The sequence below is a fragment of the Trypanosoma brucei genome, chromosome 6, assembly GCF_000002445.2.
Source record: "Trypanosoma brucei brucei TREU927 chromosome 6, complete sequence".
NCBI classification, from domain to species: Eukaryota; Euglenozoa; class Kinetoplastea; order Trypanosomatida; family Trypanosomatidae; genus Trypanosoma; species Trypanosoma brucei.
Window position 1 is genome coordinate 776,054 of NC_007279.1, and position 27,997 is coordinate 804,050.

General features: G+C 45.6%; 11 protein-coding genes across 11 annotated transcripts, besides 18 other annotated features; all 11 read left to right on the forward strand.

Annotated features, from left to right (window-relative positions):
- Window positions 1-15,425: part of a sequence feature (sequence corresponds to BAC RPCI93-4M18) that runs on past the window's edge.
- Window positions 236-262: a microsatellite.
- Window positions 501-524: a microsatellite.
- Window positions 649-685: a sequence feature (AT_rich).
- Window positions 1,252-1,370: a mobile genetic element.
- Window positions 1,252-5,541: a mobile genetic element.
- Window positions 5,403-5,541: a mobile genetic element.
- Window positions 5,477-5,497: a sequence feature (AT_rich).
- Window positions 5,730-6,659, forward strand: Tb927.6.2560 (hypothetical protein, conserved; the record flags this gene model as incomplete). The annotated part of the gene is made up of 1 exon (XM_840284.1): window positions 5,730-6,659. The coding sequence occupies one exon, from the start codon at window positions 5,730-5,732 to the stop codon at window positions 6,657-6,659; it is 930 nt and encodes a 309-aa protein (XP_845377.1).
- Window positions 6,699-6,726: a sequence feature (AT_rich).
- Tb927.6.2570 (hypothetical protein, conserved) lies at window positions 7,347-8,786 on the forward strand (the record flags this gene model as incomplete). The annotated part of the gene is made up of 1 exon (XM_840285.1): window positions 7,347-8,786. One exon carries the CDS (start codon window positions 7,347-7,349, stop codon window positions 8,784-8,786), a length of 1,440 nt encoding a protein of 479 aa, XP_845378.1.
- On the forward strand, window positions 9,240-11,054 carry Tb927.6.2580 (hypothetical protein, conserved; the record flags this gene model as incomplete). Its single annotated transcript, XM_840286.1, has 1 exon — window positions 9,240-11,054. The coding sequence occupies one exon, from the start codon at window positions 9,240-9,242 to the stop codon at window positions 11,052-11,054; it is 1,815 nt and encodes a 604-aa protein (XP_845379.1).
- Tb927.6.2590 (hypothetical protein, conserved) lies at window positions 11,431-11,823 on the forward strand (the record flags this gene model as incomplete). Its single annotated transcript, XM_840287.1, has 1 exon — window positions 11,431-11,823. One exon carries the CDS (start codon window positions 11,431-11,433, stop codon window positions 11,821-11,823), a length of 393 nt encoding a protein of 130 aa, XP_845380.1.
- Window positions 11,957-11,988: a microsatellite.
- On the forward strand, window positions 12,798-13,229 carry Tb927.6.2600 (hypothetical protein, conserved; the record flags this gene model as incomplete). Its single annotated transcript, XM_840288.1, has 1 exon — window positions 12,798-13,229. One exon carries the CDS (start codon window positions 12,798-12,800, stop codon window positions 13,227-13,229), a length of 432 nt encoding a protein of 143 aa, XP_845381.1.
- Window positions 14,007-14,294, forward strand: Tb927.6.2610 (hypothetical protein, conserved; the record flags this gene model as incomplete). The annotated part of the gene is made up of 1 exon (XM_840289.1): window positions 14,007-14,294. The coding sequence occupies one exon, from the start codon at window positions 14,007-14,009 to the stop codon at window positions 14,292-14,294; it is 288 nt and encodes a 95-aa protein (XP_845382.1).
- Window positions 14,678-15,211, forward strand: Tb927.6.2620 (hypothetical protein, conserved; the record flags this gene model as incomplete). Its single annotated transcript, XM_840290.1, has 1 exon — window positions 14,678-15,211. One exon carries the CDS (start codon window positions 14,678-14,680, stop codon window positions 15,209-15,211), a length of 534 nt encoding a protein of 177 aa, XP_845383.1.
- Window positions 15,426-27,997: part of a sequence feature (sequence corresponds to BAC RPCI93-5F5) that runs on past the window's edge.
- On the forward strand, window positions 15,639-16,958 carry Tb927.6.2630 (hypothetical protein, conserved; the record flags this gene model as incomplete). The annotated part of the gene is made up of 1 exon (XM_840291.1): window positions 15,639-16,958. The coding sequence occupies one exon, from the start codon at window positions 15,639-15,641 to the stop codon at window positions 16,956-16,958; it is 1,320 nt and encodes a 439-aa protein (XP_845384.1).
- On the forward strand, window positions 17,515-19,116 carry Tb927.6.2640 (importin alpha subunit, putative; the record flags this gene model as incomplete). Its single annotated transcript, XM_840292.1, has 1 exon — window positions 17,515-19,116. One exon carries the CDS (start codon window positions 17,515-17,517, stop codon window positions 19,114-19,116), a length of 1,602 nt encoding a protein of 533 aa, XP_845385.1.
- Window positions 19,753-19,784: a microsatellite.
- Window positions 19,801-19,822: a microsatellite.
- Window positions 20,058-20,077: a microsatellite.
- Window positions 20,296-20,315: a microsatellite.
- Window positions 20,732-20,776: a sequence feature (CT-rich).
- Window positions 21,206-21,275: a microsatellite.
- Window positions 21,427-21,472: a microsatellite.
- On the forward strand, window positions 22,078-24,351 carry Tb927.6.2650 (hypothetical protein, conserved; the record flags this gene model as incomplete). Its single annotated transcript, XM_840293.1, has 1 exon — window positions 22,078-24,351. One exon carries the CDS (start codon window positions 22,078-22,080, stop codon window positions 24,349-24,351), a length of 2,274 nt encoding a protein of 757 aa, XP_845386.1.
- On the forward strand, window positions 24,848-27,997 carry Tb927.6.2660 (hypothetical protein, conserved; the record flags this gene model as incomplete). The annotated part of the gene is made up of 1 exon (XM_840294.1): window positions 24,848-27,997. One exon carries the CDS (start codon window positions 24,848-24,850, stop codon window positions 27,995-27,997), a length of 3,150 nt encoding a protein of 1,049 aa, XP_845387.1.

A 27,997-nucleotide genomic window follows, 5' to 3' on the forward strand; every position in this document is an offset into this window, starting at 1 on the left:
ATGTTTTCCGGAAGCTGAAGAAAAAGAGTGGAGGGGTAAAGTGGGTAACTGGAAGTCAAAAGCAACGTGTTTAGTGAGTTTTTTTTTTGTGGTAGTGGTGGTGGATTATTTCATCAGTTGCAAGACCGTCGCTGTTATTTTTGTGGTTTGAAAATTTCTCGTTCCGTTATTTGAAACTTCATGTGATGGTTTGGGAAACTGCTCCTCTTCCTGTAGGTGATAATTATTCTTTTAATTTTCCTTTTTTTTTTCTTTTTTTTTTGGGGGGGGGGGAGGGGGACGAGGAGAGGCTTGGTTTGCCAAGTGTATGTGTGCACTAAACAATATTTGCGCTGCATTTAATGATTGAAGAAGTTGAGAAATGCGGTTAATTTGCAAAGAAAGAGTGAGGGAAAGGGGAGATTGTTTTTTTTTTGTGAATCTTCACAATGGGGGACACGACCTCGTTTCTTTTTTTTTTTTTGTGCTGGTTTGAGGTTTATGGTTCGTCGACATTTTAAATATATATATATATATATATGTATTCTCCTTGTGCTGAACGCTTTGACTAATTTTTCTTTGGTTTTTTAAAAACCATGTGAGTCTTACGGACTCCAATCTGCTTTACCTCTTGTTACTTGAGGCGCCTTTGTATGACATTGTTGGAACTATATAAATATATATATATTTATGATTTTTTTTTTTTGTAGAGTCAATGGTTTTCGTTTCTGATAATTGATTTTGGTGGAAGGGCATAATAATCAAAGAGATGTCCGTGGAATTTGAAGAAGTACAAAAAGATAACCCGGTTAGTCAAGTGTTGTACGACCGTTCCCGTTTTATGCTCTGAGGCTTTTTGTTCTAAAAGGAACTAAAAAAATAACAATAATAATATAACAATAATCAGAAGCGTACGCAACCTTAACGAATGTTCCACCGACGTGCTTCGCTGAGTATTTTTATACATTTGTGAATGCACGTGTAGTGGAGGATGGGGAGGGGGTTTAATACTTCAATTCCGTTTCCCCCTTTGTTTGGTGAAGGTGCAGCGCCGTAAAATTATAAATACTTTCTAGGGTTAAAATGGTATTATAACTTCCCTTTATTAATCCTGAGAGTGTATTGTAAGAATATCATCTGCCGCTAATGGATCCCTGTAATTCTATGATTGTTCGCTAAGCCTGTAATTGCATTGGACAAGTAAAAACAGGATTGTGTACACAAACCGTCTAGTTGTGTTACTTTATTAAAGGGATCTATATTTTTTCCCCTTGAAAACCAGCGTTATGAACGTTTTACGACTTAGGATTACATAGTGTTAATTATGTACGGATTGCCCTATATAAACACACTTTCTTCCCCAATATTATACAGCTATCTGCAAGGTGGTGTAGGTGTGTTAGAAAAAAGTACGTTTTAAGATATCAAAGATGTTGATGCATACATGATTAATCTTCTCTGAGGTAGAGTGGGTAACAAATATCAGGACATTTATGGAATTTGTTTGTAAAAAGGGGCTGACGCCTTTTTCTTTCGACTTTCGGCCAGCACTGAACCCGAGAACTGCATGCCATGCGGATGATATGTTGACAACCGATGTTGAAAACCCTAATAGTGTTTACTTTGACAGAGAACGTAAAATGGATCTGGGATCGCTGAGGCAATTGATGGTAAGTTTTGTGTTGCCTAGAAACTCAGATTTCTTAAAAGCTTTTTTAAGTGGCGGGAGAAGCACTGCGTGCGGAATGAGCTGCGTTAGAAGCCGGAGAATGAGCACTTTATTATCGGTTTGAAAGTGCATGTGCACAACTCTCCGACGAGAATGTTCGAGTGCAGCACGAATCAAATGAGCATCTGGGTTGGATGCAACAACAGCTCACATATATGCAAGAAACAAAAGCACAGCAAGCAGCGGAAATTGGAGGTCTACGTACAATCGATTTCTACGATACGGCAAAAATTGGTCATAACTGAAGGTAAGAGAGATAAGACAGGGGAGTGTCAGGAACAACAGAGCAAATCGGAAACAGGGAAGGCCAAACATATAGATGAATGTGCATGGAAAGGCTGTTTCTCATCGTAAGAAGTAACTTAACCTTTTTCACATAGGGTTTGATTTCGAGGGATCCAGGAATTACGGGCAAATGCATTGGGCTTTCCTGGAGGAGTAAGCACTGAAGAAAAAATTCGAACTTTTGATGGAATGATGAAATATCTCCAAGGAAGGACTCCTGAATAACTGTTATCAGCATATCAGTTAGTGTTTCCCACGCCAACAATATCGCCGGGACAGGTATATACCGAGGCATAAAAAAACTTCGCATCATAGGTATTGCGCCTGCACCAAGACGGCATATCGAAGGAACGCCTCCAACTAGGAAAACAATTGTATGATAAGCTGTGCACAGTACAAACGGTAAAAGACTACCCGGGGCTGAGGTTTAAAGACATAAAGGAAACTATCGAATTCCATCTCAAAAAGGGTGATATTTACATTCAGGCCACTATGAAGGCGAGACGACAACAACAACAACAAATCGGTGTCCCTCCGAGAAGGTCTCAATGTTTCACATGCGGACAATTGGGGCATTACAGCAATACTTGTGGGGTGTTCAAACATAAACTGAACACACGTCAAAAAAGAGACATTCGGCCCCAGAAGCAATGAATTTGGGGGCCGTTAATATTTCCCTACCCATACTCCACCACAAGGGAAAAACTAACACAACGGAGAAAGAGTCATACAGTGGAGGACGATAACAATTACCACCCCTCGTCGACAAATGAGTTACCCGACACGGACGGGAATAGTACGACCCTTACGCGCAGAAAAGTCGACAGCAGCTCAACGTATGAGAGGAGCCTTTCAAGGGATCTGGGAAATGTCAAATGGAAATCAACAACACGCAACAAAGGTGTTCTTGGTAAACGACGTCACGGTTATTCTAGCTTCTGCACACGATACGTATATTATGGCACTGGCTTCAGAAGCAAACAAAGTAGCAAAAAGGATGTGAACACGCACAACTTGGGAACAGAAAGGACCCATAATCTAAGGATTCTATGCTTTCGCAGACAAACACGGACTACCGGCTGTCGAAACGACAATCCCCTTGTTTATTGTAAGTTTGCAACTGGCAAAGAGCAGCACCATACAGTATACAAGGACACTACTATCATCACTAGCCGCAGAGCATACACCAGCGCGAATGTATTTGTAGCCGGACTATGCAGAATGACAGGGGGAAATACCATAAAACAGGCTTGACCCATGTTGCGTTGGGAGCTCGATCTCGCGTGTGACACTTTAACACTAGAGCGGGATCGAGTGGCTTTAAAGCTGACCTGAATCGCAGCCAGCAGATGGGGAGAAATAGCACAGCTACAAAAGGAGAATTTTGTGCTCCATCCACAAGACAAAAAAGATGATGCCATAGTGGTAAACTGAGGAGCACTCCCGAAGATATTCAAAAGCGACACACACAGAACCGCGAAGTATGTGGTGATAAGCGGAGAAGATGCAAGAAGGATCCGAAGGGTAATCAGGGAAATGGAGGGTAATGAAAAGCTCACATCTATTACAACAAAAGGAATGAAAGAAATACTACGCTCACTCGGGATGACTGCACATTCAATAAAGAGAGGGAAATTAGCACACGTAGAATTGGCATGAGTGGTGTAAAAACACAAGCCCTCGACTTAAGATTATTAACACAATTAGGAAAGCACGCAGACCCTCAGAAGCTTTCACGAAGTACGGTAAGACGCTATCTGTGTCGATGGAACACCACCATCAACAAGTCGGAGCGGTTAACCACGTTGATGTAAAACATCTGATAGGGAGAAAAGCAGATATGCCATGCAATATGCCGGAATCCTCACGCCGAGCAGTGTTAGCTTTATTGACAAGAAAAAATTATCGAGGGCACATCATCATTCGACGTTCGCAAGGAACGCGGGCAGTGTCAGATGAAGAAGAGAGACATTACTTCTTCAGGAAGTAAATGTGGGTACATTGTCTTTGGAATTGGTACGAAGACGAATGTAGGATGAGGCACAGCAACGGTTTGACAATGTATGGAACTTGATGATTGCCACGGAACGAAATTCGAAAGAAAGAGACAGGGAGTCTCATTTGCGGATTGCGGAAAAAGACGCCGATTTATTGCCTGGTCCAAGGTAAAAAATGCCAGAAATGATTACGAGGTTGGAGTCCTGTTGGGACACATATCCCTATATCTAAGTGCAGTTTATGATGAATCCGCAGGGTTGTTTGATTTAAAGGCTTCTTTTTTTCCGGATGAACAAGCCACAAAAGACATTCGAGCGAGTTTCCGCTGTTGCACAGAAAAGTGGGGAACTGGTAGAATTGAATCGATTCCCAATGGGTTAATAAATGAAGCCATGAAATTGTACAGACATCACGAGAGTTTTGGCAGGAGACTCAGAGGTAGTGAAACCACAATATGCGGCCGCCAACGAATCGAGGGTTCACACGTAGATCGATAACATCCGTATCAGTAAACCACACAAAACGGTCAAAGAATGGGGGGACCACATTGCTAAAAACATGAAAGAATGCGGGGCAACGGTTGCCGAGCAACAAAAAATGGTCACACGATACGAATTTATCGGGGTTTTATTTGACCATGACAAACAGACGGTTTTGTTGAATGCAAAGACAACACGGCGGATTCGAGAATCGGCTCCACTCGAGACAACGACCATAAAACAGATGGAGAGAGTTGTATTCTGCATGATATACGCGGCTGGTATTGGGGGGGGGAGCCATTTTTCTCTTACTATATTTTCTTTAAAATGATGCGTCGGCGTTTATCTCGCCTAAATAGGAAATTGGTGAACCATTCCGATCGGGATTAGCTGCCAAAAAATGCATTAAAGTTGGCGAAGCAGTGGATGAGCGAGTTGTTGAAAAATGTAGCAGTGGTTCCACCACAGGTTCATCCCTCCACGGCCACACTGGTGACAGATACCTCCGTGCAGGGATGGGGAGGGATGTTATTTCGAGATAAAGGAGAGATTATAATAGCAGGAGGCTCCTGGGAAACGGCACCTCACATGATATCATAAGGAGAAGTGCGAGCGATTCAATTCGCATTGTTAGCGATTCGGGGGCGTTTCGATGGGCCATTGCAAATATACGTGGATAACACCACCGTAATGCATATTATGAAGGAAGACGACGCGCATTCAAGCGCCCTAGTGCGATAGGCATCTGTAAAAAACAGGATATTACGACAGGAACAGATAAATGCCACATGGTGTTACGTACATTCAGGGGTAAATCCAACCGATGGGATGTCTCGAGGGATACCTGTCAGGGGACAGGACTTGGCGATGGGGTGGAACATGTGGAGGAGAGCGCGGGAGGAGGTTTTAAAGACGCTTTCAGCTCTTTCATATCGTTAGTAAATTATCGTTCATAAATCGTATTTGCGTGGGATGAGGATGAAGGAACACAACCGGGCATTTAAGGATAAATAATTATTTTTTATATCTTTCTTATCGGTAATAAAGGGAAGGTAATGCCTAAACTATTCCTCTTTTTACTTTCTTATGTCTTTCTTCTCTCCAAAATATACATTTTTTAATCTAAAGGAAAAAGGGGAAGGGGAACGTGTCGGGTTTATCGTAAGCGGTTTTGAATTCTGATCACTAGCTGTTGGTAAGAGTTCGGAAAGGGAAACTTGAATTGTTTTTTATTACATTAAAGTGAAGGCCCACGGTCGATGCCACGCCATTTACGCTCGTTTTTTTGGGTATTGGTGATTGCCATCAGTCATTGTTCTTTCTTACAGCTGACGACACCGGTAGCAGGTGCATCACAGGGGGAAGCAAATGTTGACTACGATGCCATTTTGTTAGAGCATATGATGGCACAAACTTTCACAGTCAGTGTTTTCACGGAGCGATACGGCGTATTCAATGCAAGCCTTGTTCTTTCAGCTTCCTCTAATTTCCCTGAACTCATTCACGGTGAGCTCATTCCCACTGGAACACAGAGGTTAGAAACGAAGGAGCAGCGGGGTTTGGAACATTTTTCACACAACCGTTCGATGCTTGGAGTCACGCCGCCACAGCAGGTTGCTAATGCCCACCCCTCTCTGTTAATCATAAACATTAAAATGGATTATTCTGGGGCATCGGCAGGAACCTTTAGTGCCTGGAGTCTCCCAGCAGCGGATCGAGAATTACAAACTCGTTTGACGACACTAGATGAGAAAGAAATAAATCCAACGGTTTCAGCCAGTTTTTCCTTTCTCCCTGTCGTGACCGCTGCAATTCCCTCTTCACTGAGCGATATCCAACTTGCTCCACGCATGGCGAGTGGGACAGTCTCAATGGAGGATGGGAAGAAAGGAACCTTTACACTTAACTTTCTCTCGGACCATGAGTTTTCTCTAATAGTGAGATTAGAGGGTGATACTTCGTCTTTTGATAACATTTGGGCGCACGGGTACGCAAAACCAAATGATGTCTTATTTCCTCGTCGTCCCCCGTATAAACCCCCGGTTTGGCTCATTTGGCTGATGTCAGGTGCATGGTTATCGGTTGTCTTGTTTCAAGTTATTAGTTATTGTTATTCTAACGATCATTCTGTGCAACCGAAGCAAATCGTCCGTGTGGCACCACCCGCCAAGGGCAAGAAGGTCAACTGATGGTATACCCCGTGTTGGAATAGGTGAACCAAATGACTCATTTTTTCTTTTTTTTTTTTAAAAAAAAGAACTCTGCTTTGAGTTTATCTTTTTCATTGTGCAGGCTCTCCTTGGGGCGAACAAAGTGGTGGGAGAGACGGTACCTACTTGCGTTAAATCTCCTTTTTTCTCTTTGCACACCTGTGTGTGTCTGTTTCTATATTTATCGCGCCCGAAGAGGTAATAGGGGGAAACTGCTGAAAGTTTCTAACGCTTATGAACAGGGAAACAGAGATCGTTTTTTTTTTTGGAGGGGGGGGGGCGTTTACATGGTTCCTTTCCACGTTTCATCATATCGCACGCAGGAAGCGCCCTTTTGTACAATGAAAGTATTCTTTACCAGGGGTTGTTAGCGGGCGGTGTTTGAGAATTGGTGAGCAATAATAATCTTCGAACCTCCGTTTTCAGGTAAAAAACGAGTATAGTCGAAAACTGCTGCCAAATAATGGAGGACCAACTACAGCTTCTCTCTTTCCACATACTTGCCTCTTTACTGGTTGCCTGCTTGCTCCATATATATGACGCCGCTTCTTTGGCCTTTTTCTTTTTTTTTTTTAAATTTCCCTACGCCTAGTGACACTAAATAGAAGGTGCAGTAAAAGGGGTCGTGGTGGTGGTGGTAGGAGACGCACTCAAATTGCGCACCGAATGCTCAGTGGAACTACTTTTGGAGCATCTCCACTGGCTCGTAATATCGCTGATGACCCCGAGGGGTGGCCGGTAGTTGTAGTCGTTGGTGAATTGGCCACATATATGTGTCGATCCGGAGATATTCGACCCTTTGCTCAAGAAAAACCAATTTCTGCTGATGTGCTGGGGAAACCACCACCAACAGCCACTGAGTCGGACAATGACGCGACCAACTCGTCACGGGAGGAGGCACACTCGTTCCTTTTGTCAAGACTGCGAAGACATCTGTCGCATCGGAACATTATTTTAGTTGCACCTGTACGCTCTACATTGGAGTGGCACGAGAAGCTTGTGGTATTCTGTTTCGAAAAGCTGCAGGTACGTACACTCGTGATGTTGTCGGATTTTGTAGCCGATGCGTTTGCCGTTGGATGTCGGAATGCACTTGTGCTTCATGCCTCGCCCTCAGCCATTAGTATTGGTCGTGTAGAGGCTGGCGTTACAGTAAAGCAAGCAACAATGTCTTATGGACAGCTTTCCCCATTAATGTGCGAAACGACAGGGGACATCAAACACAATGTATTAACGCAACAACATGCAAACGCGGGCACTAATTGTCGCGAAGGAGATAATCAAACCAGAGAGAGTGTCTCATCCGGTACCGCCGTTATACCCGGGAAACTACCGAGTGACGACTCTGTTTTTTCTTCCGTGTTTTCCGCTGCATCGCCGAAGGTTGTAGATTTGTTGGATGAAGTGCATCATGACGCACTTGCTTCTTTGGTAGGGGAGAACGTGTACAACCGCGTCGTTTCTTCAATGCGGGAAGGTCGGCCAAACCAAAGGAAGTTGCGAGCAACAAAACGTGACAGAGCGAGCAACAGTGGTGGTCGGAGGAGTAGCAGGAATGGTCGAGTCAATGCTGCTGCAAATGTGAGTGAGAACTCGAGCAAACGATCTCTTATTGACATAAGTAGCAGTGGGGGGGATGAGGGTGGGGAAAGTGAGGAAGATGACGGTGAAGGACCCCTCATTCGTCTCATATTGTCCGTCGCTGGTCGTGAGCCGGTTCCAGTTATTATTGCAGGCGAGGCCTTGCGTGTTGCTCCATCGCTTCAAAAGTTTCTTGAGGAGGCGGTCCGTGCTTGCGGTACCTCCCATATGAAACGCGCATGTAACGACGACTCAAACTCATCAAGTAGTTCATCGACAGCTTCGTCTTCATCTTCTTCGGGTGGCGCCTCGTCATTTTCCTCATCGTTATCGACTCCGAGTGATGGCCAGGAAGTTCTTAAAATTCAACCACTACCGATCGGAGAACTTCCATGGGAACTGTCCCTTCTTGGTGGCTCCCTTGTCTCACAACTTCCTATGCTGGAATTGTGCAAGCTTTACATTTCACGGGAGGATGCGCTTTCTTCAAAAGGGTCTATCATACGTTGGCGGTCGGTCATTTGAGAAGGGGGGGGCAGGGGAAAACTCCCGTAATATGTGTTCCGTTTTGTTGGGTGCATTTTGTCGTCTGTTTGTTCGACTGTTTTTTGTGGGTGCGAGTGTTGAAGGAGCCACTGCATTTTGTCACGTATTTGAGTGCTCCTTCTGCTCCGTTTTTTTACCCCTGTTTGAAAATGTATGACTGCGGGTGACAAGTTGAGGTGCCCTATACGGTGTATGTGCATTGCGTGTCTGTCTGTGGCGTGTTCCTTTGGATTATGTATCCCCTTGTCTACAGCAACCACTCTCCAACGAATTATTATTATTTTTTCCCTAACCACCTCACCTTTGTTACTTCAGGTGAATAATTCGGGTTCCCGCGCTCCATTGGAAAGGTCTCTACGGTGGAAACGAAAGGGGAGCGAGAGGGAAAGCGAAGTGAAGAGGGAAGAAGGTGTGCCAATATTTGTTACTAAGATGCTGTTCTGGTGTCGTCATGTGAGCTGCTTACTTAGCCGCCGTCGTCACGTCCAATATACATCCAGAGGGGAGGTGGAGAGGCTGCGTAAAACTGCTATCCTTGAGTCAGCTGCGGAGATGCCTTTGCACACGCGTTCAACCACAGAACCGAGGCTGTTGCTGTCCACTACTTGCTCGACTTCAAACACAACATCCGCAATACGCATTCTTGATGAAACAATAGAAGCGATGCGCAGTAGCTTGGGCACACAGAGCGGCAAGAGGGCAGTGTACGCCGCATCACGTGCCTTTAAAGTCTCATCGTTGTCTCATTTCATAACCGAGTGCCGGAGGTTGCGGCGGCAAATTGGTGAGTGCCGTGATACCAACAACCGTGTACTTCTTCGGCAAACGCTTCGTAATTTTTGGACGGATAATGTGGATGGGGCACTCGCCTGTTGTGCATTGAGGGGAAGAGACTTCGGTTTTGTAGCTGGGCTTGGTCTTGCAGACGACGGGCTTCATGTTAGTTTCACTGCTCTGAACCTTGCAGTTTGTAGTGTGACGCAGGAGAAGAACACTTGCACGTGCACAGACATGGTCCTGTCTCTTCACTACGTGGCAAGGGAACTTAACTTCATTGAACGAATGCACCGGCGTGAACCGGATCCCCACAAAGGGAAGAAATTCGAAAGAAAAAAAGGGATCAGGGATGATAGAAACTCACCGAACGGTGAGGGGACAAGCAACAGCAACAAGGAAATAGGACGCGGTGGACCTACGCAAGAAGAACTTCAACATCTGAGGCGAACCGTTGCGACCTTAGGACTGGAGAGAATACACTATTTCTTCCTGCAGCGCGATGCTTCGGGTGCTGTGTTGGGGACGGCTGAGGATGCCCTCCACGTTCTGGAGTTTCTTTCTATTGTGGATATCGACGATGCGGAAGACAGCGCACGGGTTCTTTTTGAGGCAACAAAACCACGGTCCCGCAAAAAAATTTATCAATTTGCCGTCACCTCGCTTCTTCGCCATGTCGTGAGTAACTGCAAAGATCTGAAGTTTACGTCAGTTGTGCATGCTTTCCGACTTCTGCGTATTTTTCTACCAGTGACGTGTCCTGATTCACCGACTAAGTTATCCCCACCACCACCATTACCTCCGCGGACGAAAGAGTGGGAAAGCAGTATTAATTCAGCGGCACCTAGGGTTCTCAGTCATACAATAGATGCATTTCGTGGGGACCCTCACGATGAAACCGTTTTTGTTAGCGGGGGTGCAGAGTATTTGGAATGGAAAAGACAACTTGAAACTATGGATCGTATTTTATGGGGTCTATTTGCTGCGCTTCAGAAGAAGGATGCACGTTTTATAAATGCATTTCATTTTGTGCAGATTGTTGAAACGCTATCGCGCCTCCCACGTCACTTGCTGTCGCGTGTTCCGCAACCGAAACGGGGAAGACCCCAAGGTGTTGGAGGGACAATGGTGTCCAATCCAACGCTTGAGGCTGCCGCAGTGCATGCCGCTCACTCTGGAAACCGAAGCTCCGATAGGGAAGTGATTTCATTAGAGGAACTGTGGGCCTACATGGTGGCAAAGGCGTGCATTTTCATACCGGGTATGACGTCTGATCAGCGCCGCCGAGTGTGTTATAACTTACGTGTGGCAGTGATGAGTCGCGCCGTTTGTTTTCAATGCGAAGTGGAGGACATGCTGCAACCGATGGCGCATGAACTTTCGCAGTATCCAAAGGATTTTGACGCAGTTATGTTTGATCGCGCCTCGCCCGGAGGGGCGAGGGGATGTTACTATACTGGTAGTGGTGCATAACCGGCGGATAAGATGCTACGCGGCATTTTCGTGTCGCGTACGTGTGTGCGTATTCAGATGATTTTTTGTTTAAAAAACATTTCTTTGTTTTTATTCTTTTATATATTATCTTCACCCTTCTTGTAGCGTTTCGAGGGTACGGGAGGGGGGGGGGTGGCAGAGAGTTGTAAAGTAGGGTATATGCGAAGACGAAGCCATACTTTCAAGCAAGCGTTTCTGGTGTTTTTGTATTTTTTTTCTGTGTCCTTTTCCCCCCCTTAAATCCCCTACTAATATAATTTACCGATTTTCCTTTCTGTCTGTCGATAACTTGCAATGTATTTATTATGCAGTGCTGTAGTCGTCTACCTACTTCACTGATAACAAGATAAGTGTTATGATTCGCCGATTAGGCAGTGTTTCTTCCACGTCCTCTTCATCACTATGCCGTGCGGCATCAGTTGCGATGATTCCCGCTGCTCAGTCCCGCGCTGCGGTTAGGGAATTCCACAGTTTGTATAGCCTTGCGGCGTCACTTGTTGTCTGCTCGGGTTCCGTGTTGTGTTTTGCATCATGGGCGAATAACATATGCAACGTCAGGAAATATGGCCGCTGGCGTTTCCGCAACACGATTGACGATGTTATTATGGTTTCAGACTTCAAAACAGCGCGTTATATTGGAGGGTTTATTGGTTTCTTGTTCTATTGGCTCATAGTAGGTCCGAGGAAATACATGTACGAGAGTAATTTAGCGGACATTCCTGGAAATAAGCGCTTTGGGCCTTTTTAGATGGAATGGTAAACATATAACCGGACACAAAATGGATGAGGTAGAACAGTTATGCACCAGGGGATGCATGATGCAGCTAGAAATCAAAAGCTCTGATGCGGATGGAAGACGGAAGAAAGTGTTGAGGAGGAGGAGGAGGAGAGGAAAGAAGGAAGGAAGGAAGGAGTGGGGAAATGTTTAATCCACTGGAAGGATGTAGTTGCGTGCGTGAGCGAATATGCGGCGGGATTTGCCGTTCTTCAACAGTAGTAATAGCAGTAGTATTAGGTGTGGAAAAAAAAAAGGGATCCGCGTTTCCACTAACTCACACGTCTATATGTATATATATGTGTGTGTGTGTATTATCATCATAACGTCTGCAATCTAGCAGCGTTCTTCCTTCAGTGGTGTTCAGTCATTAATCCCTCATAGTGTTATCGAAGGCGATGCCTCGTGGAAGTTTTCTCTTCTCCCTCACCGAGTTGGTCGTGCATATATGAACGTGTTATTCCGACTAGGAAAGGGAGGAGGAAGCAGACATGATATAATTTACCATTTCTGCAGAAACTGAACACGTGCACACATATTCGTTTTTGACTTGTTGTCACCTGTGGTTAAGAATTTTTTTTTATGTTGTGTCAGCATAGTGATATCAGTTTTTAGGAGCGCGGATGAATGTTTTCTCAGTTCCATTATATACTCTTCCGTCTTTATTTTTTCTCTTATTATATATATTTTTTAACGTCTAATGGAGCCACCAATTGTAAGTGTAATAGTTCTTCTTACAACTTACTACTTCATACATCCACAACGATATCACAAAAAAAAAAGGAAAAAATCGACGGCAAAGTTAGAAAAAAGATTGAAGGGGTAGTGTTTCACACGAGATACAGTTCACGAGCCTTTTCAAATCCTTTAATAATCATTTGTCTTTGTTGTTGTGTGTGTGTGAAGTTTCTGAGAGAACAAAGAGTTTAAGGGAGACGCTCACACGAATGAGGAAACAATTAAATATGCAGGAGGAAGGTGATGCTTCCACGGCACGTACACATCGGCGACTGAATGATTTGCGCATGCAACCTCTGAGTTCGCTGCCTATGACGATATTTATGATGTGGATGGTGGGCAACGATGTGAGTATTTTCTCCATCGTATTTGTTGGCATGGCTGTCACAAACCCGCTTCAGTCCATGTTGGGAGCGGCAAAAGTCTTTGAGGAATTTAATGAGGAGGCGGAGAAGGACCCACACGTACGCAGTGCCGTTGGTCATTCAAAGCTTATCTACATTGCCTGCTGTTTCGCCGCCCTTGCTGTGGCGCTCATTAAACTCAACTGGATGGGTCTTATGCCGGTGAATGCAATGGATTGGTTGGACAGCACACCCCCACAGTACAAGGAGCAGAGCATGGGCACATTTTTTAGTTAAATCTGTACGCGCATGAATGCACACGCATGTGTTGTATACATGTGTGTGTATCGGTTTTGGCGCTAGTTTGTGGTGGTTAAGTTCGAAGCCTTCGTTGTTTTTTTTTCTTTGGAAGAAAAGAGCGTGAGTCTCCCAATGGTCAGCAGAGAATTGTGGTTATGACAACAATGAAACGAGAGATGATTACAGAATGGATGGTGCGATCAGGAAATGAAAGGGACTTGCAAGACACTAAAGCACCGGTGGTAGTTTCCCTATCCAAGGGAGCCTAAGTTTTCACACTTTTTACTTCACTGCGTGATGGACGGTAGTGCGCACCCTTTTGCATTTTAGCGCTGTCACCGCAATGCTTCCACATCCCTTCTCTACGATTTGAGCGTGTTTCCCCTTTGTAAGCACTTTTGTTGTTGTTGTTGTTCCTTTCCACTCCGGTCGGTTCCCCCGGTCTGGAATAATGATTTTAAGTAGCACTTTGCACTATTCATTGTGACCCTACGTTGAACGTCGCGTAATTACTGCAGCGAACATGTTGCCTATCTCCCTTTTGTGTGTCCCACCCTTAATATTATAACGAACCATCTTTTCTCCTTTGCGCTGTGCCACTCTATTTTATATTCTCTCTCTGCATTGCATGCGACAGTTACAGTAGCGAGGAAGCGCGCTGTTATCACAACCAACGTACGTGAGGTGGAGGTTGAACATCTGTCCGGTTCATCCACGGCCCAGCTTACGACTAGCCTTGTCACTAGTCCTCGCTCCCTTCCATTTGTTTTGTAGATGACATCTCCCATCCTACGAGTTGTTCGCTTCATCCGAACGTTTAATTTAAAGGAAAGCTGCAGCAGTCAACCTTACCTTTGGTATTTTTCTATTTGCGGTGTATTTATAACCTGGGCTAACTACGCACAATATAAGCGGCTGAAGCCCATGTACCCAAACTATGATGAATATCGCAAAAGTGAAGGTGGTAGAATGCTGGAGGCGAAGCGCCAAGAATTCGCTGATGTGATACGATACAACAACATGGTGAACACGATGCGCAGTGATATGGGGGCTCGCTTGTAACAGCGGCATCCACATCCTGTTGTGGTCCCGCTCATATGATCTGTGTAACAAGGTGAAAACTTTTGGGGAAAGCTCCTTCAAAGGGAGGAACAGAGGGGCGTTTGCGTGTATATAAGACAATGAACTCAGCATTATCGTTACCGTTTTTCTTGCGTATCGTTCTTTCGCCAACTTAATGCCTCATTATGTGACGCAGAAGATAGAATAAAGAAATTTGCGTTGCGAGACACCTGAAGTTGATGCTATTCGCACTGTGCCAGCTGAATGCTGTTCCTTTTCCCCATAGTGGATATTTGTTTACTTTCAATTACCTTTGACTTTGTGGAGCATAACCAGTATCCCTTTTTTTACTTTCTGTTCGTAGGGTTAGATAGGTGTTTCCGATGCGCCGTGATTGTGTAAGATGCAGCTCTTCAGTGGACCGTTTCATGGATGTTATTGATATATGTATGCAACGTGTTAATATCGGTTACCTGTTGAAAGGATACTTTCCTTTTTATTCGTTAGGGGTTGCCTTTTCTGCTTGCATTATATCCCTATCGCTTCTTATCCTCCCAGCACAACCGCTGTACGCCGGGGCTGTTCCGCTAGTGCTGCACGCTTTCTCTATTCTGATTCTTACTGGAGGCCTCTTTAACGCCGCTGGTGGAAAGATCAAGCAGAGGAAGCATCAGGGGGAACTTATTACGGAGAGTGTAAAGGATGTGCTAAGTGAATTGCTGCGGTGTGCGACGTCATCAAGTGCTGTGTACGTGTTGCTGGCCTTGGAGGTTTTTGTGCAAATGAGCGCAATTTTCTCTGAAGCTGGATGTATTTGCTGTTTATGTTGGGTTTGGTTCGGTTGGCTCTTGTGTGGAAAACGCGAGGTGCTGCTTACATGTTGGCGGGAAGGGGGTCACCTAACATCTGATTCGTGAAGTGAATTTAGTACATGAGTTGTTTAAGGCCCCTACAAACATTTCGGTCATTTACGCATTGCCCCCATTGAGGGGTCACGCGACGTCAGTCTGTGAGGGGACGCGGCTGCCACTGTGAACTTATTGTACCGAGAGTTACCCGTCGCAAGCCAATTTTACAATGGGGAATACGATAGGGGGGAGAAGTGTGCGCAAAAAAGTAGAGATGTGGAACGTACGTCGGTGGATGAGCGGCATGTGACTTCCCTCTTTCCTTGTAAAAGTGGTGTAAAACGGAGGATCGTACATCAGTGTCCGCATGCACCGCGATGCTTCTCTCGCGTTAGTCTTTTCACGTTGTAGGGCATCATTATAGTGCAGAAAAAGGTTGCTGAGCGTTGTGGTCTAGCGAGCCGTACTTGCGATTTGTAAAGAAAAACAACAACTAATGTGGTTCAGCCGCTTTTCGCTATCGCTGGCAAGCACAGATGCTGGTGAGAAGTTACTGCGGAGCATTCGTGGCCGCGACATTACTTTGCGAGTCTCCACAAAGGACGGTAACGCACGCATCGTTTTTGCATCCACCACCAATTTACTCCGTGAAACGATGCGGCGACACAAACTGCTAACGCGAATGAAGGGTCAAACACCTTTCCTTGAGCTGGTTGGTACGCATTTAACCTTTACAAATATACTAGCTGCACTGCAGGAGGGCGAGGAACGCGTCGCTACACGTCTGAGTGCGAATGAGGGGACAATTGTGACTGAGTCGCTTGCTATCGGTGAGTGCCGGTGTTATGTTGGTGGTCACAACGGTACCACGCTGGAGGAAGAGCCCCACTTCCCATTGAAGGTTGACCGCTTTCTATATGGTCAGTCCCAACCCTTTTCGTCAATTACAGCCGCGTCTTTGACGCAGCTCATAGACCGCGACTATAACGCAACGGTTAGCTCCTCCGAGGGCTTTTGTAGTACCGCGCAAACTCCGGAAACAGCGGTGCCCCTGCTGGGTCTTGGAATGTTGTCACCAGAGGTTGTGGATGCTTATTATCGTAGGAATATCACACTGCATGGCCACACTTTTTTTCGTCAATCGGAGGGTTCGGTAGCGGCATTGTGGTGCTGTGCGTATCTCGACGACCCTTCGCTCCTGGAGGCGTTTGCTTTGTACTCGGAAGCGAGTGCCGCAAGCGAAAGCCCTGAGGCAGTCGATCGAGTTGACGAGATGATGCGTAAGACGGCTTGCTCATGCGGTGTTCTTGTTCAGCCGGTTGTGGCCGGGCGCGTGGTGGAAGAAAAAATTCATCTGCTACAACGCCTACTGGTCCGTGCATCGATCGTGCAACCTGAAATATTTAGCGTTCTGAAGGAAAGGGGGGTGCATGAAGGTTTAGCTTGTCAAGACTCAATCGCATTGGTTACAGGCGACCACGAAGGCGCTTATGAGGTAGCCAAAGCGGCGCGCCAATTTACACAAGATCCGTCCGTTTCAGCCCCAGTGGTTGAGAAAGTGCGAGAGGGATTGGGTTTGGATAAGGGCGAGCGTTTCTTTATCGATCAAGCGTCTGTAGTGCGAAACGGAATTGATTATTTTTGTCGATGTTCCAAAAATAATTTTCTACGGGCGCTTGTGGCGCTCCCTGAGGAGCAGCTTTCGTCTCTTATGGAAGAAACTAGCTTTCGCTGTACGTTTTGCGCGAAAGAGCATGTGCTGCAACCCGAAGATTGGAGCAAACTGTTGCGCGACCGTACTTCCTTTAAAAAATAAATGAAAAAGAGGGGTATCTATGCATCTGAGAGAGAACTGGAGTGTTGCTTTGTGCTGGAAAGTGCCATTGGTGTTTTTGAATTTGTTTATTTTACCTCATTACACTGCATGTGCATACCCGCTTATTGCATTTCTGTGCCTTTGTTTTCCCACCCTCTCACTACACACCCTTCATGCCAAACTAAAAATGCGCCACTACGAACTGTTTTACCGTCGTACCTCCGTGTTGTCTTTTTTCGTTATTTAATTCACTCACTATTGCTGCTCTTTTATTTTCTTTTATTTTCTTTTTGTTTTAATGATCGTACATGCGTCGGTTTTGAAGTTCAAATCACAAAGCGTAGAAACCAGAAACGCTTTCACCTGCGCTATTTCTTAATTTGGTTTAAAATATTCTAAGATTAGCAAGTAAACAAATACATTTATATATCTTTTAATTGTAGGAGGGGAAGGTCGGCTCGTTTAGGTGATTGACATATATATCTCTATATATCTCTATCTCTCTATATATTTTTTCCAGTTCTTGAACCGCAGAGACGTCTGAACCTTTGGGAAGATGTTCAGTGGTCAGAATGAGAAACCGAAAGGGGCGAAACAAACCCCTTCGGTTCGAGGGGGTGCGGAGCGCCGGCAGCGGCAGATGATTAACATTCGACAGAAGGCCCACGGTGAGCTCATTAAACACATCCGCGAGGAAGAAGTAGCAATGGAAGGAGTTGATGGGCCCACGGTACCAGACCCCGGAAACGTTTGGTCGTACGATCAAAGAACCCGTCCCGATGACGTTCCGGTTCAGCTACTTCCCCAGTTCGTTCAGATGGTTATGAACGGCCCAACAGATAGAGAGGTATACCACGGGACACTGATGGTTCGCAAGTTACTTTCGGTGGAGAGGTCTCCCCCGCATGAAATGGTCGCCCAAAGTGGTGTCATTCCGCACCTTGTGAGCTTCCTGGACCGTGCAGATAACCCGGAACTGCAATTTGAAGCGGCTTGGGCATTGACGAATGTTGCTGCTGGCACATCCGCGAACACTATGATCCTCGTTGAGGTTGGGGCTATTCCGCGCTTTATCAACTTGCTCAGTTCACCTAGTCCTGACTGTCGTGACCAGGGTGCATGGGCTATTGGCAATATGGCCGGTGATGGTGTTGCCACCCGAGATATTGCATTGCAACATAATGCTATTCCTGCTTTTGTCAACCTTATTTCAGACCCCGATCAACCTCTATCCATCGTTCGCAATGCAACGTGGGCTATATCCAACTTGTGCCGTGGGAAGCCTGCTCCCCCGCTGCATTATTTGCTACCCACGCTACCTGCTTTAGCCAATTTACTTTTTCACAGGGATCTGGAGATCGCCACAGATGCGTCATGGGCGATTTCGTACGTTAGCGATGGTCCACACGAGCGCGTACAAGCGGTGTTGGATACTGGTGTTGTTCCCCGCGTTATAGAACTCCTCGCGGCAACGTCAATTCCGCTTCAAACGTCATGCATCCGAACCATTGGCAACATCGCGAGTGGCAATGATGCACAAACACAAGTGATTATTAACTGTGGCGTATTGGAAAAGCTTGCTCCCCTTGTCACACACCGCAAGCGGGAGATTCGCAAGGAAACATGCTGGACTATCTCCAATATTGCCGCCGGCAATTCAGAGCAAATCGACGCACTCATCAAATCAGATCTCTTTCCATTGGTTATCAAATGTCTCCAAGGTACGGAACTGGATGTGAAGAAGGAGGCCGTGTGGTCTATCGCCAACGTAACTCTCTGCGGAGTTTCCCCACATTTGTATTATCTTTTGGACTGCGGTGTCATCCCTCCGTTATGTGATGTCTTGAACACGCATGATCCCAAAACTCTTACAGTTGCCCTCGAAGCTCTCATGGGATTTCTGCAGGTGGGCGAAGACAGAGTTAAAACAGGAGAAGTACAGGAGAACCCCGTGGCGCGTGCCATCATTGAGTGCGGTGGTGTGGATGCCATTGAGCGTGCGCAATCCTCCACAGACTCCAGCATATACAGCATTGCACTTTGTCTCCTCGAGACATTCTTTAACGTGGAAGAGGAGGGAGCACCTCAGCAGTTTGAGTTGGGGATGGATCATGGAGATCCAAATGGACAACCACCACAAGGCCAGTTCGATCTTTGAGAAAAGTTGATAAATATAATGAGATCGAGATGAAAGGGATGAAAATGGTGAAGAAGGAGGGCACGTGTATATATATATGCCATAATGCTTAAAGTTGAGAGTGTATAAGTGTCTTCTTTGACACATACAGAACTCGGGTGTACTACACCGCGGTTTAGGCGTGAGTTATGGACCGAATAATGTGACAGGTGATGGATGAGGGTTATGTGTATTTGTTTTTTGTGTATCTTTTAGTGTGGTGCGACTCTGTGTGAAGGTTCTGTTTCATTCGCGCTAAACGGTAGTGAAAGGAGTTCTTTTGTTTACTTTACTTTTTTGTTTTTTTCTTCTTCAATGTGATTTCACACACTGACGCTTCTTCGCGCTTATTTTTCCTGCTGTCCCTCATTGTCAAGGCACCGCGTTTTCTTTTTTTGATTCTGATGAACCGTCTGTGACTGTGGCATGTTACGCCACTTGAAGCATAACAGGAGTGATTCTATCTTATTCCTTGTGTTCTTCGTTTTTGGTGCTTGAACGCGGTTCTAAAATGTTGTGAATCTCTTCAACTTTTCGTTGCGAACGAAAAATGAGGGGAAAATAGTCGAGCAAACGAGTAAGAATTTTTTTTTAAAGGGGGAAAAAGGGGGCTTGAAAAACAACAACAACAACAACAACAGTAGCAGCAAAGAAAAATGTGTAAACATATATATATATATATATATATGAGTGTGTGTGTGTGTTTGTGTGCGTAATTTTATGCAGGGAGAGGCCGAACAGGTTTGAATAAATATGAGAGAGAGAAATGGGGGTTAGGGTTCGGTTAGTTAAGTGTTTATGCGCGTCGGTATGAGCTTCAGGGAAAGTTAGTTGGGAAACCTAATGCTTTTTTTTTCTTTTTCCGTTTTTGTAACGATTAAAAGATAAAAGAGAGAAGAAAAGAAGAAAGTTTTTTTTTTTTGGTGTGTGTGTGTGTGTGTGTTTATGCCTGCTTTGCCCTCCTTTTCCCCTTCTTTAAATTCTTAATGGGGTGGTCCTGAAGTAGTTTGACATATATATATATACAAGTGTGTACGTTTCTGTGTGGCCGCACTTTTAACTGAACTTGCGGGCTTGCGTGAGTTCCACTTCAATTTTACAGAAGTTAAAATGCAGCATTTCTAAAGGATACAGAAACGAAAAGAAATGCAAAAAAAAGGAAATAATAATAATAATAATAACAGTGATGGAGCAAAGTGACAAATAGATTAAGAATGGAGTGATCGGATTCGCCTGTTCTTTCTATTATTGTTGTTATTACTAATATGAATATAAAGAAACAAAAAAAAAGATGAGGTATTGTCCACCTATTGTGACTGTGTGCTGGTGTTAGGGAGGAGGCAGATGAAAGAAAGAAGATGTGTGTGTGTGGGGGGAGGGGGAAATTAGAAAAAAAAAAGCAACAAAGTTATCAAAAAAAAAGTCCGAACAAATAGACAGAGGTTGTGATGGTGACGGTAAGGTGGCAAATGCTGTGAAATTTCTTTTTTTTATCTTTCTTCCCTTTTGGGTCTTGTTTCTATATGCTTTCCCTCCTTCTGTTGTCGTTCACTTCTATTTGTTTTGATGGGTTTATCTATATGTCTGTTCGTCATTCTTCCGTTTCTTTCTTTCCTTTCTTTCCTTCCCTTTCTTCTCTTTTTTGCTTTTACCTTTTTTTTTCCTTCGCACTCACTGACTTTTCTTTTCCCCTCAATTTACATTTTTTTCTCTCCGTCTTTCTCAGTCGTTCTCACTCCTATTGTTTGTGTTTGCATCCCATTGATGCATCGACCGAAGGGGACCGAGAAGGGAGAGGTGACGGAAAAGAAAAATAAGGGGATAAGAGGTAAAGTGACCAGATAATAAATACATAAATAAAAAAAAGGCAAAGAGTGCCAAATATATGAGTGAGTATATTTCACTTATGTGATCAGGCATTTTTGTTTCTATTTTTCCCTTTTTATTTTAACGCGTGTGTACAGGTATGTGTAGGTGTAGGTTTGTGGAGCTGGAGGCGTGCGGGTGGGAGGGCGGAAGGGTGTCCAATTTTTATTTTCGATGAAACCAAAGTGGAATCGTGTCTGCACGAATATACAGACATAAATATAAATATATATCTATAAATATTTATGTATATATTTGTGTGTATATGTTTGTATTTGTCCGAGGGGAGGAGGGAAGTGAGGGGGATGGAGCGAAGATTTTGGAACGGATTCGATGAAGTGTCATATGGTGTGTATCACATTGAAGGAAAAGAAAGGCGAAACCTTGCGATCCTTTTTCCGACTTCGGATTTCCCCATAAATGTGGCATACACACACACACACACACACACACACACACTCATACTCACGCATATATATTATACATTATTTATGCGTGTCAAATGGGATATTTATGCTGGAGTGATCCATGAATGGTTTGAATAAAGATGGTTATGTGGGGGTATCAAGGTTAGTGCCAGAAGGACAGGGAGATTAGAAGAGGGAGAGGAGGAGCGAAATAACCTGTAGGATATAATTGCATACGTTGGAGTGGTTATTATCCCCTCTTTTTTCTTCATACTTGGTGATGGCGACTAGTTTCTCTTTTCAGTTCTCTGGTGTCCGTAATCCGTGCACGGAATTGCTCCTTTTTCTTATTTCCATTCTTTTTTGTTAGTCACTCAATCTATTTTTTTTTATTATTTTCCAGGGCTCCTTTTTTTAAAAAAAAAATCTACCTCCTCCCCACTCTGCTGGCTACCGTAACATAGAGTTTTGTGGACGATATCCCCTCCTTTTTATCTTTGCTGAGTATTGTGGCACCTGTAACTTCTGGTTTACACCGTTTTGATTTTGAACCATCACGTAATTTATTTATCCATCTCATCTTTTCTTTTTGAATTTTCTTTTACTGAAATCCATAATATAAAGGAAGAAAGCAACTGTTCTCTCGAAAAGAAGGGGGTAAATAAGGGGAATGGACGTGTTTTCAAGACATGGGAACCGTCGCCGACCTCGAGAGGACGAGATGGAGGAAAATGATTACACTTTTGACCGACAGCGAGACCGCAAGGAGAGGCGCCGTAATGAGCGCCGTGCAAAGAAGGAGATGCGCATTGAGGCGCACGAACGTTGGGTGGAGCAGTGTCGATTGGCCAGGGAACAGAAGAAAAAACGCAGCGTGCGCGTAAAAAATGGTAGCGAAAATCAAGCGGCTACCAGAAACTTTTCAAATCGGCCTCTAAGAGAGAGGAAAGTCAACCGTAATGCCAAAAGGGAAACCTCTTTCAACGACGCAAAGGAGAAATCAACTTCATCACAAAAGTTAACCATGGAAAGTAAACGTGAAGCAAAGCAGCGGGATGGAAAGTCTGTAGTGGATCTGGCGAAAGCGTGTGCCACAACACCAGATAGCACTCAGGGGAAATATATTCCTCCCTCGTTGCGGCAAAAGATGATAGTGCAGAAACCAACCAACGCTGTGAATGAGGCCGCACGGCGTATTATTAACAAACTTACAGTGCAGAATGTGGCTGACATGACACGTGAAACATCTGAGCTGTTTGGAGGTGGAGTTGAGGGGGCGACGCGAGCATCAGTGATAAGTAGTTTGGCAGAAAATATGAATCGCATATGCTTACTTGACTCTGGACCTCTCACACCTCTCGCTAGTTTACCCTTCGCTGGGTTAATTCGTGGACTGCAACTGCTGCACGGCAACATTGTTGGTGCTGAAGTGATCGAATGCTTGGCTATTGCTCTCCAACAACAGCTTATGGACAACAATGAGGCAGCCGCTTGTAACGGTGCCATGCTTTTAGCACATCTTTATTTGCTTAACGCTGTGGATTGCGTTTTGGCATCCACTTTCTTACGCAGCGTATTGCAGATGGGGGGTGGTGGTTCCTTGTGTGCTGCTGCAGCGGGTCTGACATTTCTCCGTGCATGCGGCGAAAAATTGTTGAAGGAGGCTCCAGTCGAAATGGAGAGAGCATTAAATGAGGGAGCACCAAGCAGGGAAATCTCACAAAATGCTACTAGTCGTTATTCAGCACTTCTTAGCCTCATCAAGGAGATTGTGGCGGGGCGCACGCGGAATGCACGACGAAGCGTTGACGAAGAAAAGGTTCCTCTTGACTCTCTCCTCAGCGACATTAGCACTTTGCTTTCCGGGGGAGGGAAGACGAGCTTATCATCATCAGGTAACAAGCGCGCACTGCTTCGTGTTATGAGCACAACAAGTGTGCTGACGGGCCTTTCATGGGCCCGCTTGATACAACAGGATAAACCCCATCGTTGGTATGTCCCTGAAACATGGACTGACACTGTCGGCGATGGGGACGAAACAAACGATGAGCATGCTGATGACGATAAAGGAGGTGCATCTTCTGCTTCTGGTGACATCGATGAACGCTCAGATGGAGACGAAGGAACGGTGGAAAAAATGGAGCAAATTCGACTCTTGCGACAGCAGGAGAAGGCGATTTCAGGCCAGCGTCTCAACACTGAGAACAAGCGGGAAGTGTTCAAGTGCGTAGTAAATGCATCTGATGACTTGGAGGCATTTACGTTGCTCATGCACCGTGATCCCTCATTCAGTCGGTTGCACGATACCTTCGCCGTCCTCTTACAGTGTTGCTACCAAGAAAATCTCTACAATCCTTACTATACGCAGGTAGTTCAGCGTTTCTGCAGTGCCAAGCCGTCATGCAAGAACACGCTTCAGTTTGCAATATGGGATATGTTCAAAACAATACGAGTGGAAGCGGTCGACGTTACAGGTTATCTCAACCTTGCGTGTTTGATTGCACAACTCATGCAGGAGGGTGTGTATACTCTTGCAGTGCTGCGAGGATTAGACCTCGAGAACACAAATCGTACGATTGGGCTCTTTACCCGCATACTACTTCTCCGTCTCATTCTTCAGCTTCCTCCTTCAAGCCTGACTGAAGTATTTTTTGGTGGTAACGGTGTTTACGCACATGATGTGAAGATTGACACCAGTACTCTGCGGGAAAACTTAAAGAAGGTTTTTGAGCGGTATTTTGTTAAGGAAGAGGATGCAGGTAAGTGGATTCCACACTTCTACGATGTGGCCGCCGTTGGGACACCTTTTGATGTACACAAGCAGATGGGCGCTGTTGCTGCCAATGCTAGCGGAATGGAGTCGGTGGATGAGGAGGCGCAGCTCCAGTCATTTGTGCGGAGGATACGTGTGGTGTACAAAGCTTTGAAGGGTGGCATTTCGTGATGTCTCTCTGCTATTTTCTTAAAGTTGTCGCTTAAATAATTTGGTATGCTCTCGCCATTCGTTAAAATGAGCGGGTACACGAACATATAGGTGTGTGTGTGTGTGCATACGAGTTCTTAATAAGGGAATAACTGCCCGTACTTGATCTAACCGATCATGGGGCGATAGGTGTCGGCACTGCCTTAATATCACTTCGCCCCCTTATGTGCATCTGTTCACGTTCCTTTTTACCAACAACATCTATCTCTGTTTTATTCCCGTATCTCGCAGCGACATTAGACACCACGGTGAGGGGAATCCATAAGCAGAGGAAATAGTTATGGGTGAAACAGTGAGAAGGTGTTGCCCACACAGCGCCTCTGCGGAACTCACAGGTCATTTGATATCGAGTAGTGGTGATATTTTCATCAGCTCGACCATTACACTGGACTTCACCAACGCAGTTTCTAGGGAGGTAGCTAATGCTTCAAAGGAACTGGCTACACCTCCTGTTGTTATGCGACGTGTGGCAGAGGGTCACCCCATGCTACTCCTTACATTATCTCCCCTTCACAGAATCCGCCAGGCTCGTGTATTGATTTCAAAGGTGTGTGAAGGGAGTGATACACCTGGTGCAAACGCTACATGTGATAGTGACATAGTGAGCGAGTGGCATGAATTGCAACTAAACGAGCAAACACTATACGCTACAGATCGAGTCAGTGCTGAGAGCAAACACCATGTCGCGCAACCTTCTTGGACACCACTTTCTACAGAAGAATACCCCATGGGAGGTGAATTGGAACTCGATATTGGTGGTGATAGCGACGATACTGTTGAGCCTGAGTGTGACGATAAGTTTGAAAAATTGTTTATTCTTGAGTTGGTTCATAGCGCAGTGTCTGGAATGAGCGCAGAAGATTCATCTACATTTTGCGTTTTGAAGTTGTGCGTGGATATTGTCGTGGAATCTCTTGAGCGTCTGCAGAATGTTTCTTACCCGCGGTTCACAGTTACGTCGAAACCTACTGTAGGGCAACGTATTGCAAATGCCTGTTTTGCCGAAAGAGGTGACGGTACGCAAGATGAGAGCGACGACAACTACATTTTGCTGGTTGGCCAACACCAGTACGAGTATTACATTTGCCCGAGGATAGAATACGCGAATGGGCATGATACTGGCTCGGGTTTTGCTGCGGTCGATGTGAATGTAGTGAGTATTAGTCCTTTGCAGGAAGGCGACGACAGCGGTTGGGAAGTAGTATTGCTTTCCCCCTTACCTTCGCAGCCAGCAGACCTTCTTTGTGCTTTTGTGCGGTCGGTGGGAGAAGATACCGCTCAACCTTCTGTGGAGGTTTATAATGGGGCAAAGTGGCTGGTACAACAATACCCCGCTTACACCCATATGAAGGCTGAAGAAGATGCGGGTCATCTTAGCGAGTCTTTGGCTTCTAGCATATATTTCTTTCACTGTGACCATGCAATATACCAAAACCTGATGGGACTGTTACAGATTGCTGACTTTGCGTGGACAGCGGCGGTTAATCGGGCAACCGCGTCCACTTCCAACACATGGGTAATAGCCCGCAGCGACGGTAAGAATGCGCTTCTTAGCTTACGTAGAGGATTTCTTTGTACGCGGCATGCTGTGTTGCTCTCAGATGAGACACTGTACGGAACTGTTGGGGGAAACCCCGCTGTGTCCCCGGCCGTTGCGCTACGTGGTAAAACTGCTGTGATCAGTGCCGCCTTGGAACTCAAATGGAACGCCACTCACAAGGACAATGCTAGTTTCCCTGAATTGCTCAGGGCTAATAAAGAAACATCTTTTCTTTCTGTGGTTTCTGCGCTTCTACGTACCTGGTCGATGTGCTTGCTTTCTGATGTGCCCGGATGGACTGAATTCCTTCATCAAGAGCGACAGATAGCCCTATACAGCTTGTGTGTGATGCCCTTACCACCTAACTCGTGGTGCTTACCACAACAATATGTGCGAGAGGTGTACGTGTCGCTACTGCTGTTGTCATCAGCATTTGTGGTAACTGTCCTTCGTCAGAACCTCTGCGGCCCCTGGGAACTGCTTCGGAAGGGCGTATCGTCGTCGTTTATGCGCAGTATTGGTGTGACTGATATTTTACCGACTACCGGAATGCATCTTGATCTCGTGCGACTTCTCATACTTCGTGACGGTTGGGAAAAATGTCGTTTGTTTGATGCAACGTCTTTATCTTCTGTTTGTTTCGTAGGTACTCTCAGTTATGAGGAAAAGCTGCGGCAGGGGAAGTCAACAAAAGATGAGGGCAGCTCCTACCACGATATACATCTACATATAACAGTTCCACCCACAAAAAGGGATGTACAAGTTTCACACATCCTCGACCAGCAGCTAGCAGAGGATGCAATGTGGCTCGTTGATTTGCCATTCACTGTTCTCTACTTCGTGGCGGAGTATAGGGCACAGACTTATTCAACACCTAGCGGTTTCAATGCCGAAGCGCCATCATCACGTTGTCGAGTAGCGCATATGTTGCCCTGCTACTGGCGCGTGTCGGCGCTTGATTGGGCCCGGGGACTATCTCAACACGCATCCTTCACTTTACTAAGACCTTCGGGAGATGATGGAGTTGGTACGACAGAGGGGAGCATCTCTGCGGAGGGCTGTGGAGACAAGGAGGGTAATAGCGAAGGGCAAGATGGGGTTCCTCCTCTACTAATCCCGTTTTTAGTTCTGAATCCCAAGGTTGTACCGCAAGCGCTGTTTCTTCATGTGGACCACAGTCAGTTCTTTACAGATCTCTCTGAAAAGACTGGGTTTATTATGCGACAGTCCGTCTTGCAGAACATAATGGAGGAGTCAGTGCGTGAGGGAGAGGAGGATGCTGGGGAAGTCGATATGGTTTTTACTCCTTTACTTAATCAACTGCTGCTAAGTATTCTGGACGCTACGCCGTCTCATTCCCCCGTTGCTACAGCGGAGCTTCTACCAATTCAGCTGTTTGAGGAATCACTTGAAGCGGTAAGCGGGGGAGCCGAGGCGGTTTGGGGAAGGGTGTACGCTGACACTCGCGTGCGTCTTATGCGCCGCGTAGGGTATCACAGAAAAGACGGCGTGAACAGCCACTCATTAAAACGTTCGAGGGATAACGGCACTGCAGGTTACGGTGGCGGCTGCCACGAGTCTTTGCGGCTGCTGGGGAATATTCAAACTCATATCCAAACCATAGCCAAGTATCAATCCACCCTGCTGCAGTTGCAGTTAAGGTCGCAGAGGAGGAGGCCTTTAGTTCTCAGATTGTATAGGGAGCGTACAGGCAGCTCTGTGGGTGTGCAACCTAAAGGAAAGGAGCAGCATGAAAGCAACATACCACGCAGCGTTAGCGATTTGGCGCAGCTCGTTTCTCGTGTTATGTGCGCAAGCACAACACGTTTAGAAGAGGGGGAATCAACAACGGCGAGACGAGCTGTGGACTCCCTTTTATTCCCCTTGTGGTTGTTGCTTCTGGATCTCCGAGAGTGTGGTGTAACGACATGTGGTGGGCAAGTCGGAACTGAAGTCGTACGGAGGATCTGTGAGGTTTCTTTTAAAGGTCTCACAACAAACGGTGTTGTTTTACCTGTTGATACTTTTCTGCTGGAGGCGTACCAGTTTCTCATGCAGGATGCCTAG